Consider the following 15,811-nt stretch of genomic DNA (forward strand, 5'->3'; position numbering starts at 1 on the left):
CCCCCCACCCCTCCACTCTTTCTAAAAATCAATGGAAAAAATATCAAGTAAGAATTAAACAAAAAAAAACCCCAAACCCAAAAACCACCAACAAATGGAAAGCCAGTAAAATACCACGAATGCTATAAACATTTCATTTTATTTATTTATTTTAAGAAAGTAGCTTCAGAAAAAGAGGAAAATAATCTAGATCATTTATTTATATATATATATATTTAATAAAAACCTTTACATAATCTTCATGCATAAAGATCCAGGAGTAGCCATGTTGTCTGTCCCAAGCTGTTACCTGGGGCGCTGCCTGCCCCTGAAGCCTGCCTCAGTGATGGTTTTACCTTCTGGGGCTGGAGATGGAGGGTGAGAAATGCTTTGGACTAGAATGGGAGGGACAGGGAGGACTACCCAACCTGCCATGTTTTATCCAAACTCTCAGGCAAATCTAGACAGGAGGTTTTAGCAAGACAACTGAAAACCAGGGACCAAGCTGAATTCTGGGAGCTTCCCAGAGACATGGGGTCTGAGATCAAGGGCTCCTGCACATGGTAGTAGGGAAGGTTTGGTGTTAATGGAACGTTCAAGGAAGGAATAAACAAGCCTTGAAAATCGACCCTCCATGGCAGGCACTCACTTCTACCCTATACAAATCAGAAAGACCCTGTTCTGCTTCCTAACTCAGTCCAACCCTCTTTTGACTCTAAAACTTTAACTCATCAACCTACTTAAGAGACAGATTCTCCTTCCTTCTGTGGATAGTTCATCTGTTAAGGAAGGACAGACTTACACTAACACATTTTTCCCATCATCTCTCCCACTCCTAAAGAGTCCTAGTATAAAAGGGCTAGGGTAGGAGCAGGGAAGCAGGATGGCATGTTCACAAGATCCAGAATGGGTGAGGGTGGAAAAGAATTCCCTGGTTCTTTGAGGGGATTCTGTCAAAGACGCCGTATTGACCATTTTTAAAAAGAAAAAAAAATATGAATGATCTTGAGGATTGTAAAAAGAGACTTGGCTTCTTTTCTGGGTCCTAAAATCCCTTATGCCATGTTCTGTATTAAGGATGCCCTGAACAATTGGAGGATGTTGCTTGGAGTGACAGGATAGGAGGGTGGCTATGGAGCCAACCCAGAGAACAGCAAACAGTGTTGATCAACTCAATGCAGGGGACCTCTGTGTGGTGAGTGTGGACGAGCATGTGAGTGTGGCAGGAGGATCCTGGGGCTCACTGGCTCCCAATAGTCAGTTCTTGAAGAGTCAGTTCTCGAAGGTAGGACTGTGTGAGACTACGCAGTTCCTCCAAGGCATAGTCCTCAGGCATGGGGAGCCGGCCAATGTGAGGAGCCAACAGGCGCAAAGGGACTCGCTGAACATCTGGCGTTGAGTCCAAGGTTGCATCAGGGGCATGCTGAAGGCTCAGTACCACCCGCAACAGGTTCGCTACACGTTTGGCCATGTCTTGAAAGAAAAAGTGGAATGAGCATCAAGGATAGAAGGTGGGGAAGGGTGGGCACCAGGACAGGAGGGCATGGAGTGTGTGTGTGATAATCATAAAGACAGGAAGCAGGCAGACAGAAAGCAGGGACTTAGAGACTTACCTGACTGAGCCAGGCGATCCTTGGCATTGTGACACTGGATTTGCTCTATCCGATTGCATAGTGAGGTCACTTTGGTTTGTAACTGCTCCAGCTCATAACCTGAGCACTCTACCTACAAAAAAGCAGAGAAACCATTTAGGCCAAGAGGAGCTCCCATCACCACAATCTTATCCATAGACTGACTATGCAAAACTCTGAACACTGAGGTGAAGGAGGGGAAACCCAAGAAACTGGCAGACAGTGCCATGTCACCAACATCCTGCCTACTTGCTGAGACTAAGACATGGTGTTAGCAGTAATACACAACAGGAAAGTAATATAGTGTACAGAGGCTTGGATTGGGCAAGTCTTGAGATCACCATTCATGAACCATGTACCTAATAAGCTCTAACACAACACCAAAAATCTAGACAAATCTTGGTTCAGAGGAATGGTATGATTTCTTTTTTCCCCCCCTCACCTGAGGATATTTTTTCCATTGATTTTTAGAGAGAGAGTGGAAGGGAGGGAGGAGGGGGACAGGGGAAGAGGGAGAAAGGGAGAGAAAGAGAGGAAACATCCATTGGTTGCCTCCGGCACGCACCTCAACTGGGGCCGGAGATCAAACCTACAACTGAGGTACGTGCCCTTGACCAGGAATTGAACCTGAGACCCTTCGGTTCATGGACCAACACTCTAACCACTGAGAAAACTGGCTAGGGCTGGTATGATAAGAATTTTTAAGAGCACAGCTTGTGAGAGATAAAGCCCAAACTAGCATTTAATTTAGGTCTCCTGACTCCAAGTTCACAGCCTTCTTCTGTCTAGCATTTCCCTGTGTTGCGATCCACTCCTATCGCTCCAATTACAACCTATGTGCTGACGATTCTTCAACCTTTATCTCAAGCCTAACATTCCAATCTTCCATTCCCTTTGCCAGGGTCACTACCCAAGCTCAGGTTACCATTACTTCTCACTTGAAATACCTTAAGAGCTTGATCACAATCCTCAGTGTCATCCTTCCATATCTTTTTTCCTATCACACTGTAGCCAGAGCAGTCTTTCTAAAACGCAAATCTGTACTTTTAGTCATTACTTATATTCTGAATATTTTCCAGCAGCATCTTATCCTTATTTGTCTCATATAATATAACTTTTGGTTAGCCCCCTGCCCTCAGACTCTGACATTAAAGCACCTCTACTAAGTCCCCTATCACTACCTCCTCGTCCAAATGACTCACTCAACCCTTCCAAGAAGTCTCTCTCATTGAATCCACTTGGGGGGCGAAGGGAGGGGGGTAAAGAGTCTATCATTTAATGTGTATACAAGTACTTTCCTTTTTATCCACCAGAATCCAGTCTTTAACGTGACTTTAAAACGAGGTGAACAAGACAAGGTCTTTGCTCTCATAAAACTTAAAAGAAAATGAAATAATATCAGATAGCAATAAACCCTGAAAAAACAAGCCATGCAGATCATTCATACAGGGTTATGTGACTACTGGGGGATCAGGAAAGGCTTCCATGAGGAAGGTCATATCCAAGTGGAGACCTGAACAACAGGAGAAGGTGACGCTTTACAGGCAAAGAGAACAGCTAAAACCGCCCCAAGGTGGGAATGTGAAGAAAGTCTATGTGGTGAAACTCAGGGTAAAGAGGAGAGAAAAAGATAAAACTAGAGAGGTTTTATATAGCAGGGGATCATAACCAGGGGTCCTTAGAATTCAAAGGGTCTGTGAATTTTGACTTAAAAAATAAAATATTTTTACTAACTTTTAACTAAAAGGATGGCGGCAGACTGAGTGGAAACTACACTGACGCTCCCAGGACCAAACTGAAACTACAACTAAAATATAGAAAAAACACCCTAAACAATCAACTGCAACTGAAGAAGAGCTGGAGAGCACTCTCATAATCAAGGAGGAAAAGTGGAGACCACAAACAGTCTGGTAGGAAGTGCAGAGGCATGAGAGGGCTGGCTAGGCTCCCATAGTCAGCAGCTGAAGGTCCAGAGGATATCTCAGCTGTGGGGGGTTCCCACTGAGGACTCTGGGGTCTAAACCCCAAGCTGGGCTTCCCAGCCCAGAGCACCAGAACTGAGAAAGGTGCCCATATAACATCTGGCTGTGACAAGCAGCAGGGTTTCTGTGTGCCAGGGAAAGACAGCTGGAAATGCAGGCACCCTCTTAAAGGGCCAATCCACAAGGTTTCATGTGTAGCTACTCACCTTGGGCTCTGGCAGAGGCAGAGTGGAATAGAGCAGTTTGAGGAGAATCCAGGGGAGCTGGCTGGGGGAATAGATCTCAGAGGGCACCCATCTGGGCCCTGGTGCTGAGTCATACCACATTCTGCAGAGGACATGTTTCTCAGACATTTACCTTCCAAGCAGCTTTTGCTTGGGGCGGGAAGGAACTGCTCTACCCTGCTAAAAAACTTCTGGCTCCACCCTGTGGAGTTTCTATAGCATGAGGCTCCTTAAGAGACTGATTAACAGCCTCTGGGTGCTCTGAGTCTGCCTGATTTGCTTCTGGACCCAGGGCTTGGAAAAACAGACCTTGGTGCACATCTTGGTCCTGTCCAAACACACCCAGCCCCAGCAGAGAAAACCAGGTATGTGGAAAACTTCAAATAGGGTACTCAAGGCCAGTCACAAACAGCATCTGACACAGAGACCACCCAAAAGACTGGGAGTCCTAGCAGATCTACCTAATACAGAGAAACAAATCCAAACAGGCAGCCAAAATGGGGAGACAAAAAAAACAAGCTCCAAATGAAAGAACAAAAGAATTCTCCAGAAGAAGGGCTAAATGAAATGGAGATAAGCAATCTATCAGATGCAGAGTTCAGAATACTGATCATAAAAATGCTCAACAGCATGAAAAAAAAGATATAGAAACTATGAAGGAAATTAAGAATGACAGTAGAAATAAAAAAAAAATTCGAAGGAATGAATAGCTGATTAGAGGAAGCTGAGGATCAGATCAACAAATTAGAAGATAAGGTAGGAAAAAAACACTGAGAGATCCAAAAAGAAAAAACAATTACAAAACAGGAGGACAGTCTAAGGGAGCTGTGGGAAAATGTGAAACATATCAATATTCACACCATAGGAGTGCTAGAAGAGGTCGAAAGTAAGCAAGGGTTAGAGAAACTGTTTCAAAAAATAATGGCAGAAAATTTCCCTAACCTGGTCAAAGAAAAAGTCACACAAGTTCAGGAATAAAAAGAGTCCCAAGCAAGAAAAACCAAAGAGGCCCATGCCCAGACACATCATAATTAAAATGTAAAAAATTCACCAGCCGCATGGCTCAGCAGTTGAGCATCGACCTATGATCCAGGAGACTGAGGTTCAATTCCTGGTCAGGGCACAAGCCTGGTTTGCGGGCTCGTTCCCCAAGAGGGGGCAGGCAGGAGGCAGCCGATCAATGACTCTCATTATTGATGTTTCTCTCTCTCCCTCTCCCTTCCTCTGTCTCTGAAATCAATAAAAATATATTTTAAACAATAAAATAAAATGTAAAAAATTTAAGACAAAGAGAAAATCTTAAAGGCAGCAAGAGAAAAGCAAGCTGTTACCTACAAAGAAGCTCCCATAAGGCTGTCAGTTGATTTCTCATCAGAAACTCTACAGGTCAGAAGGGAATGGCATGAAGTATTCAAGGTAATACAAAACAAGCATCTGAAACAAAGACTACTCTATCCAGCAAGGCTATCATTCAAAACAGTGAAATAAAGAGCTTTCCAGACAAAAAAAGGCTATAGGAATTTATCACCACCAAACTAGCACTGCAAGAAATGTTAAAAGGACTGCTGTAATAAGAAGTTGAAATAGAATGAGAAACATAGGCATAAAGAAATAAAATGGCAATAGATAAGTACCTATCAATAACAGCCTTAAATATAAATGGATTAAATATCCCAATCAAAGAACAGGGTAGCTGAATGGATAAGAAAACAAGACCCAAATATATGCTGGGTCTTGAAAGCCACCTCAGAATAAACCTCACACCGGCTGGAAAAACTAAACAAAAAATTCCTGGATAACTTTAAAGGAGAGATCGACAGCAATACAGTCATAGTAGGGGACTTTAACACCCTACTGATGTTATTGGATAGATCTTCCAGATAAAAAATCAACAAGGAAACTGACTCTAAATGACACACTAGATCAGATGGATTTAATTGATATTTACAGAACGTTCCACTCCGAAGCTGCAAAATAGGCATTTTCCTCAAGCACACATGGGACGTTCTCAAAGATAGGCCACATGTTAGGACACAAAACAAGTCTCTACAAGTCCAAGAAGACTGAAATCATACCAAGTACCTTCTCGGATATTTACACAACGCAATACTTACTATGCAGCTGTAAAATAAAAGAAGGATCCCTTACCCTTTGAGACAGCATGGTGGGACCTGAAGAGTATTATGCTAAGCAAAATAAGCCAGTCAGAGAAACACAAGTGTCACATGATCTTACTGATATGTGGACTCTAATGAACAAATAAATTGATGAACAAAATAGATCCAGGGACACAGAAGCATGGAACAGACTGACCAGTCTCAGAGGGAAGGCGGGGGTGGGTGGGGAGAGATTAATGTAAGAATTTATATGCATATATGCATAACCCATGGTCACAGACAATAGTGGGGTAAAGGCCTAGGGGGAGGGGTACAGTGTGGAGAGGATCAATGGGGGGAAAGGGGACATTTGTAATACTTTCAATAATAAAGAGAAATTTTAAAAAATTAATTTAAAAAAAGATTATAGTAGTTAGTAGATCCACTGCTAGAGCTTATTGAAGATGTTGATAAGCATGTGTTACTAACCATGTTTTTAATATTTTGATAAATGTATTTTAATATAATTGGTTTTCTTTGTAATCCTACATATTTAAATCTTATGCATATAAATACATTAGAGATCCACCCATGAGCTTCACCAGACTGCCAAGGGGGTCCTTGGCACCCAAAGAAAGGAATTATTGGTGCAGAGCTTCATGACTTGCTAAGGAGCACTTTAAGTGAGATGAGAAGCCACTGGAAAGTTTTAGATAAGCGAGTGAGATGATATGATTTGTCTATTAGAAAGATTACTCTGGCAGCTATGTGGAAATGAACTGTAGTGGAGCAAGAGTAGAAGCAGGGAGAGCAATTAGGTGGCTAGTACAGCAGTCCAGGTGAGAGATATTTGTGGCTTTACTATATCCACATGGTCGCCCTTTCCACTCCACATTCCAAGACCACCAATGCTATTACAAGATCCCCGGAGGCACCGTGATACCTCTGAACTGTGCCCTTCCCTCGGCTGAAGCGTTCCCCCCTGCCCATCTTCCCTTTTCACTTTTAAGAACTTAGATGCCGCTTCTAGAAAGGATTGTTCACTTCCTCAGATTGGGTTAGGTACACTGTTTATGTAGACTCTAGTTAATCCCTACATTTACCACTCCATAGTAACTGCTGGCTTATCTGTATGTCTCCCCCACCAAAATTATTACTTTGGTAAGGGCAGAACAAGTACTATTTACAGTTAGATGCCCCCGATTCACTCATGCTCTCAATAATTGGGTTGGGTAAATTAATTAGAAAATAGAAAAGGGTTTCTTCAGAGATAACTTAGAGATGATGCTGTTAATCTACCCTAATGGTGCAGCAAACACTGAATTTTATATATCTTGTGCCAGATATTGTTTGTTAGTAGTTGGGACTTTGATGAGGATAATACTAGAAAACAATTATTAAGCATTTAGTAGATATAAATAGTATGCTAAACACTTTATGTTGCGGGGGGGGGGGGCCTAGAGAGAGACACACAGATAATGCTAGAGAGAGACATTGATCGGTTGCCTCTTGTATATGCACTAACTAGGGATTGTACCCACAATGTAGGTAGGTATGTGCCCTGACCCGGAATCAAACCTTCAACCTTCTGGTGTACCAGACAATGCTCCAACCAACTGAGCCACACCAGCCAAGGCCAGAACTGAATTTTTAATCTTTATATTCTATTGCTTTTGACCTTAAAAGAACGATCTTCCCAGCCCTAGCCCATATGGCTCAGTGGTTAGAGCATCAGCCTGTGGACTGAAGGGTCCTGGGTTCAATTCTGGCCAAGGGCACATACCTTGGTTGCAGACTCAATACCCGACCCTGGTTGGAGCGCATGTGGGAGGCAACCAATCGATTTATCTCTCTCACATCGATGTCTCTCTCCCTGGGAAAAAAAGAAAAAAAAAGAGAAAAAAAAAGAATGATCTTCCCCAAAAGGCACTCATGACAATCTGAAGAGAGATGTGGATAAGTAACTATAATATGGTCAGGTATGCTAGCAGACAAGCGCACCAAATGTTTTGGTAGTAAAAAAAAAAAAAGTGCAAGGAACTCATCCCAGGAAAAAAAGAGAGAAGCAGAACTTATAGCAATCTAGATCTTAAACGATAAGTATGAGTGTGGAGTTAAACAGTGGAATAAAACAAGGTTTGTTGGAAACACCATGAGTAATTTAATGTGAACAGAGCAGGCTGGTAAGGCTGGAATGTGGGTTAAGTGGAAGGAGTTAAGGCAGAAGGTAAAAGCCTCTATAGGGGCTTGAATACTATGTTTATGAGTTTGGTCTTTGTGCTGTAAATGAGAGAGACTGACCCTTATGATTACCGATATTGACCCGACATTTAAATGAAGACTAAAATGACTGTAATACTGCCCTTGCTGGTGTTGCTCAGTGGCTAGAACCTCCAACGTTCTAACCACTAAGGGTCTCGAGTTCAACTCCCGGGCAAAGGCACATACCTGGGTGCAGGTTTAATGGGGAGCATGCAGGAGGCAACCAATCGATGTGTCTCTCTCACACAGATATTCCCCAGACCACTCCCGTCCTCCCTCCCTCACTTCCCCTCTCAACAGAAAAAATATCCTAGGGTGAGGATTAACAAAACAAAAAAACCACAAGAAACAAACAGAAAAACTCATAATACTCGCAATTTTTTTTTTAAATCCTCAGCAGAGGATATTTTTTCCATTGCTTTTCAGAGAGTGGAGCCGGGCGCGGGGGGAAGGAGACAGACAGACACACACCACAGACATCGATGGTTGCCTCCAGGACCTTTCAGTCCATGGGCCGACGCTCCAACCATTGAACCAATCTGGCTAGGGCAATACCCGCAATTTTTAAACATACCAAATGATGTGTGAAATAATTATTCTCACCAAATCTCTGACCTTACTGTAGCTCTCATCCCTAAGCTCACTGACACTAGGGCTGGACAAGAATAGGAGACTGACTACACACAAACTGCAGGAATGTCTATTATATATACTACTTAGTAATAAACACAAAAATGTGTTCTTAAATTCTGACACAGCTATCAAGTCAATGGTTACATCAAGAGCCCCATCAAAATGCCCTTCTGCATTGACAGTGCTACCTCTATAGCCAATGAGTTTTCAAGTCACTGCTCAGGCCTTTTGAAGTCTCTTTAAGGGCCAGGGAAAAGGAAAACCAGGCAGTGGTTAAGGAACTCAGGTACCTGTTGTATTTGGTGGACCATTTCAAGGACCCGAATATAGTCCAGGTAAACAAGACCAGCTGTTTCCCAGTCCTGGATTAGGCTGCTACGCTCCGGAGGTGCCAGGTCTTCCAAGAACCCCTTCAGGTAGTCATAGTTCTCATTAATGATGGCATCTGAAGAACAAAATATTGAGTGCTATGTCTGCACAAGCATATGATTCCCAAAAGTGCCCAGGGGAAGGACACAGCAGAAATCCAAGACAGGAAGGGAGGGGAAATAATGTTGGGTCGGATTTGAGAATTTCAAGTAGTTATTTTGAAATTCTATTAAAAAAAAAATAAAAAATGAATTTTTGGCTTCAGTTTCCCAAACAGATATTTCTGGTGTTGCTGAATTCCTTAAACAAACAAAGCTGAACATAATTAGCACATATCAAGAACATTCTTGGCAAATGATACCATAACAATATTGGTGTCTCCCCAGCCCTGCCCCTCTAAGCCCCTCATTCTGGCCAAGCCTTGCCTGCATGGAGAGTTTTCACAAAGTGTGATCTGATTCACACCTGCCATGTCCCATACTGAGCATCATCTCTGGCCATGGAGTTCAGAGGGTGGAAGAATGTGTGGAGATTCCAGGAGACACAGGCCCTAGAGTGAAGCACTCACCAGAAGCTAAGTGCCGAATAATGAGTTTGTGGCAGTGGTTCCAATGACCGGCTTTAAACAAATAGAGGGCCTCTGAGTGCCTGTCGGATTCCATGTGTGCTCGTACTGCTTTGGCCTCATGAATCCACTCAGCAGGCACACAAAGCTTCTGGGTCAGGAAAGTCTCCTTAGCCCAAGATTCAGGGGTCTCTGATAGTTGGCAATGTCGGGTAAGTAGCTCTCGAACAGCCCTCTCACGCATGCTGTAGGAACAGATATAAGTTAGAATAAATCTTATGCTCCTTGATAGAGAAGGCTGCCTCAGACAGCTCAGAGTGGCCCCTGGGGCAGTCTCTCAAACTTCAGGTCTTGACCCTTAGTAGACCACCTCAAACTTCACACAAAAAAATAAAAAATAAAAAGCTATCCAAGCCATCCCACCAGGATTTCTTTTTAAATGAAACAGAAAAAAAAGTATCTATGCACATTGTATTTTCATGTCACAAAAGTCTGAAAACTAATACTCTAGGGAAGGTAGCCACTGCCCAGAAACACTTTCCCTAGCTAGGATCTCTCCTTTATTTCCTTTCTAGTAACAGGAGATCAGGACTGGGATAGGGAATTCTACACTCCACAGAGCAGTCCTCTGCAGTTCATTTCTAACCTTTTCCCTTCCGTCTCCCACACGGTCAGTACAAGCAAGCAAAGTTGTTGTAAGTCTCTTCCAGGTCCTTGTTTTTTTTTCTTTCTCAAAGCCATCAGCCTTCCTAATTCACTTTTTCTACACCTCTAGATTTAGGCTAAACTTACTCTTTCTCCTCTCAAGGTCCCTTAAGAAGAGTCCTCTTCTGCCTGGGCAAAGGGACCAGCCATTTACATTTTAGTCCAAAATTATTCTTATCTTAGATTCTTTTCTGAACTCCTAGGCTTTTCAAGAACTCCCAATCTCACAACTGCCTCACCCCATCCCCTCCTTTTTCTCCCAGCAAGCAGGGTCTGCTTCCCCATAGCCAACTCTGAATCATTAGTCATCCAATCAGCCTGCCTTTTACCATGTGAAATTCCCCTTATGTCTAAATAAACTAACAGGGAAAGTGTGGGGTCATTTTGCTTCCTGGGAAGGGAAAAGGAAAGTGAAATTCCTTAAAGGGAAGGTTGTGCTAGATGCTTTATACTTTTACTCCTTTAATGCCCCGACTACCTTTGAATAGGGATTAATACTATAATTTTACAGATTAAAAACCTGAGGCTTGGGGAGTATTTTACTCAAAGTCAAATGTGAGTAAGCTTTACCCTAGGTCAAAGTGAGTACGTGGTGGATTCAGAATTTAGGCAAGTGTGACAACAAAATTAACTTCTTCCACACCACACAACATTACACATAGCGCAGCATAGTGATTAAGAGCACAGACTCTGGCTCTGGCCGGTGTGGCTCAGTTGGCTGGGCATTGTCCTGAGCACCAAGAGGTTGCTGGCTCAATTCCCTGATTCCTGGTCAGGGAACATGTGTGGGTTGCGGGCTCGATCCCCAATAGGGGGCGAGCAGGAGGCAGCCGACTGATCGATGTTTTGCTTTCCTACTGATGTTTCTCTCTCTCTCTCCCTAAAAAAAAAGGGGGGTGGGCATAGACTCTGGGTGTTTTGAATTGGAAGCCTCCCTCTGCTATTTACTGGATATGTGACTTGGAGCAAAAGTTATTCATTTTCACTGTGCCTTGGGTTGCTCATCTGTAAAATAAATAAGAGTGTCTATCTCATAGGTTCATTATGAGCATTAAATGAGTTAATATTTGTAAAGTACAACAGAGCATAAACATATGAAATGGAATATATAATAAAATACTCTGTTTTTGTTATTATTGTAATGCCACACTGCTACCACTAACAACAAAACCCCTCAACATTCACAGCATGAAGAAAAGGGAACCAAAAAATTATGCATCTAAGCAAGGTTGTATTGGTAAATGCACTACTATCCAACTTGGGGGGAGGAAGGGTAGATGGCAAAGGAAGACCAGAGAGGGAGGAAGCCCGTAGACAGAAAAAAGCAGGGGCCCGTACTCCCTCCCTGTCAACCAACTGTATCACTTCATGGATCCAATGAGGCAGCTCAGTCAACTATTTCTGCATAAAGTAGTTTCCCCCCTTACCTGAGGGGGATACATCCAAGACCCCCAGTGCATCCACGTCAATGGTGGATAGTGCTAAACCCTATATATACTGTCTTTTCCTATGCATACCCACTATGATAAAGTTTAATTTATAAAATTAGGCAGAGTAAGAGATTAACAATAACTAATTATGAAAGTGAACAACTATAACAATACACTATAATAAAAGTTATATGAATGTGGTCTCGCTCCTTCTCAAAATATCTTACCTGTGCTGTACACACCTTTTCACTTAAAGGAAGCACTTCATGGCTTCTCTTTGGCACACCCAAATTGCCACCATCACCACTCTTGCACTTTGGGACCATTATTAAGTAAAATAAGGGCTATTTGAACACAAGCACTGCAATATAGCGATAGCTGATCTGATAACCAAGATGGCTACTAAGTGACTAACAGGTGGGGAGCACATACAGCATGAACATGCTGGAAAGTGCAAGATTTCATCATGCTAATTAGAATGGTGCACAATTTAAAACTTATGAAACTGCAGAAAAAGGGGGTATTATTGTAATTCTAAACATGCTACTCAAGTGAATCTGCAAAATTAACGGTGTTTCCCCATCCAGGCATATCCTTCCCATTTAACCATTTCATATTCTGAGTTTTACAGGTTTCCTCAATCTTTCTAGAGAGTCTGTGCAGTTCCCAAAGATCTCTTCTCCCTTCTCAGAATACTGAGAGGTCTTATGATAAATAGTACAATTTGTACTCAATCAAAGGCAGTTCCATTTCTAACTTGTTCACACGAATATACAGACACTACGGGCTACGGGTTCAACTGTCTTAAGGTTTATCACAAGGCTGGACGCAAAATATATTCTAAATACTTATTTGCTGAATTCAACCCTAGGAGACTGATTCCTTTAGCACTGCTCTGCAGTGTCACATGCACCCAGTAGGTTTGATGGCTTTTCACTCACCTTGAGTTGTCTATGTGCAGGAGAACAAAGATGGCCCACTCCCAGAGCCCTTCACTTTCCAGCTGGCCAGCATAACTGGCCTGCAGCACACCCTCACACTGCTCTGAGAGATGAGTGTAGTTAAGAGCCCGCAGCATCTCCCACAAGTGCCAGCTTAGGCAGTAGTCCAAAGGATCTGCTGTTATGCTTTGAGGCTCCAGCAGCTGATTGAGATCATAATGTCTAAAAAGGAGAATGTGCTGAGAGTTACCATATCCAGCCAGCAGACCACCTGCACTGAGTGTCATCTGGCTTTGACTCAGAAGACAATAAAGGCAGGTACCTGAGAGCAGAAGCATTTATGCCTTATAGTCTCCCTCTGAGACTATTGTATCAAATCTACCTCTAGGTTCAGTCACATTATAGATCCTACCAAAAAACAAGAAACCTTCTTTTCTGTGGCTATGTGACCTAACAGGTTTGCTAGATTTGTTTGGCCTAAATATTTTACCATCTTTAAATAGGGAGTTGCCATAGCTCTCACCCTTCCATTCATTCATTCTAGTGTTTACTTTTCTTAACTATTTAAAAGACGTATACCTTAGTATCTTTCAGACTGTTCTATCTTAATCTCCTAAAGTGCTAACTTTCCTGTTTAAACAGCTAGCTAGTCTTCATGACTAGTAAGCTATAGTCTGTATGTAGACTATATAGCATATGGCTTGTGATTCTTACCTTTCATTTTGTCTACAGTGTTTATCATTCTTTATATAGAAATCTAGGTGCCCTGGGTTTTGAGTGTCTCTACACAGACATTTGTTTTTCTTCCACTGGGGGACTGGTTTATGTGTTAAGTTCCTAGCTTGGAATTCCCAGATCATAAGAACTATACAAACTAAGATTCTACACTTGTAAGTTTTAAGGATCTGGATCTTAGATTACCAACCAATAATTTTTCCCTTTCACCTAAGACCCCAGACATTTTATAACTTCCTAGCACTTCTCTGAATAATGAGTTCTTGACCAGTGCTATCAAACTGAACTATGTGAGATGATGGAAATGTTCTATAACCTGCTTTGACCAATATGATAGTCAATAGCCTCATGTAGCTATTAAACACTTAAATAAGGCTAGTGTGAATAATTAAAATTGGGTTGTTTGTTTTCTTATAGAGTTCTGAGTTCTTTATCATGTCTGGATATAACTTCTTTACCAGATAGATAAAATGCAAATATGTTCTCCCAATCTGTCTTTTCATTCTCATAACAGGTTTTCAATGAGCAATAGTTTTAAATTTTGTTGAAGTTCAATTTACCAAACTTTTCTTTTATGGATTATTTGGTGTGTGAGAAATCTTTGCTTAACACACATTTGCAAAGATTTTATGCTTTGTTTTCTCCCACAAGATTACTGTTTTAAGTTTGACATTCATGTTTATGATCCATTTCCAACTAGATGAATAACAGAGATAACCAATGAAACCAAAAACTGGAGATAGACTAATCAAGAAAAGAAGACAGCCCTAGCCAGTTTGGCTCAGTGACTAGAGTGTTGGCCTGCAGACTGAAGGGTCCTGGGTTCAATTTTGGCCAAGGGCATGTACCTCAGTTGCAGGCTTGATGCCCGGCCCTGGTCAAAGCACATGTGGAAGGCAACCAATCAATGTCTCTCTCACATCGATGTCTCTCTCTCTCTCCTCCCCTTCCACTCTCTCTGAAAAACAATGGAAAAAAATATCCTCAGGTGAGGATTAAAAAAGAGAGAACATATAAATTATTAATATCAGGAAAAAAGGGACATAGTTACAGATCCTTCAGACATTTAAAAAGGACAATAAATGTTATGAATAATTTTATGGCAATAAATTTGGTGACTTTGGTGAATCAGACCAATTCCTTAGGGGGGAAAAAGATCAACAATGACTCAAGAATGCCCTGGCTGGTTTGGCTTAGTGGTTAGAGCATCGGCTTATGGACTGAAGGGTCTTGGGTTTGATTTCTGGTCAAGGGCAAGTACCCCAGGTGGGGTGCTTGTGAGAGGCAACCAACTGATGTGTCTCTCTCACACTGATGTTTCTCTCTCTCTCTCTCTCTCTCTCTCCCCCCATCCCTTCCACTCTCTCTAAAAACATCAACGAGAAAAATATCCTCGGGTGAGAATTAACCAAAAAAAAAAAAAGCAAAAACAAAACTGACTCAAGAATAATAGAAAATCTCAATGGCCCTATATCTATTTTTTTAAATCTTCACCTGAGGATATGTTTTTATTGACTTTAGAGAGAGAGAAAGGAAGGGAGATGGGGTGGGAGGGAAGGGGGGAGAGAGAGTGAGCAAGCAATGGAGAGAGGTGAGACTGAATCACAGATCAGCTGCCTCCCATACTCGGCCCATCTGGGAATCGAACCCGCAACCTAGGTATATGCCTAGATTGGAAATTGAACCTGCAGTCTTTTGGTGCATGGGACAATGCTCCAACCAACTAAGCCAGGGCAGCCCTATATCTATTTTAAAAATTTATTTTACAGTTTTAAAATTTTAATAAATTGGGCTTTGTAAAATTTTTACTCTTAATTTTTTTTAAAAATCAAAAATCAAGCACTTATACTGTGAGAAAATAATCGCAAAAATACATTTATAATAATGAAATTATATCCAGAATATGTAAAGAACTATTAACACAATTAAGACAACCCTATAAAAAATGGAAAAAAGATTTGAACAGCCACTTTAATGAGAAGATAATACAGCTGATATGTAAGCACATGAAAAAATGCTCAACATCATTAGGCATTAGGAAAATGCAAATCAAAACACAATTTTAGTTATATATATGTTTTACCACCATAAAAAGACTATTATACTATAATTGATATAGTTAAATACCCTTTATTTAAAAGAAATTATTTGAAGAATGGAAATGAGATATGAACTATTAGTTTTGACTTGAGAAAACCCCTCAGTGTTTCTGATATAATATAAAATATAAAAAGACAGTTCTGAGATAGTTTTAATTAA

At 41.6% G+C, this 15,811-nt stretch overlaps 1 protein-coding gene across 6 annotated transcripts in view; it reads right to left on the reverse strand.

Annotated features, from left to right (window-relative positions):
- Positions 1-120: 120 nt before the first annotated feature.
- The window catches only part of NUP98 (nucleoporin 98 and 96 precursor), a 99,892-nt gene continuing 84,201 nt past the window's right edge, over positions 121-15,811 (reverse strand). For all 6 annotated transcript variants that reach the window (XM_016218126.2, XM_087821692.1, XM_016218125.2 and 3 more), the window contains 5 exons: positions 12,818-13,039; positions 9,745-9,986; positions 9,098-9,252; positions 1,593-1,704; positions 121-1,452 (listed from right to left, as the gene is read on the reverse strand). In XM_016218126.2, the coding sequence (XP_016073612.2) occupies positions 1,220-1,452; positions 1,593-1,704; positions 9,098-9,252; positions 9,745-9,986; positions 12,818-13,039 (964 nt within the window). In that variant the 3' untranslated portion in view covers positions 121-1,219. The remainder of the gene's footprint in view (positions 1,453-1,592; positions 1,705-9,097; positions 9,253-9,744; positions 9,987-12,817; positions 13,040-15,811) is intronic.

This window comes from Miniopterus natalensis, chromosome 11 (assembly GCF_054644295.1).
Source record: "Miniopterus natalensis isolate mMinNat1 chromosome 11, mMinNat1.hap1, whole genome shotgun sequence".
Lineage (NCBI taxonomy): Eukaryota > Metazoa > Chordata > Mammalia > Chiroptera > Miniopteridae > Miniopterus > Miniopterus natalensis.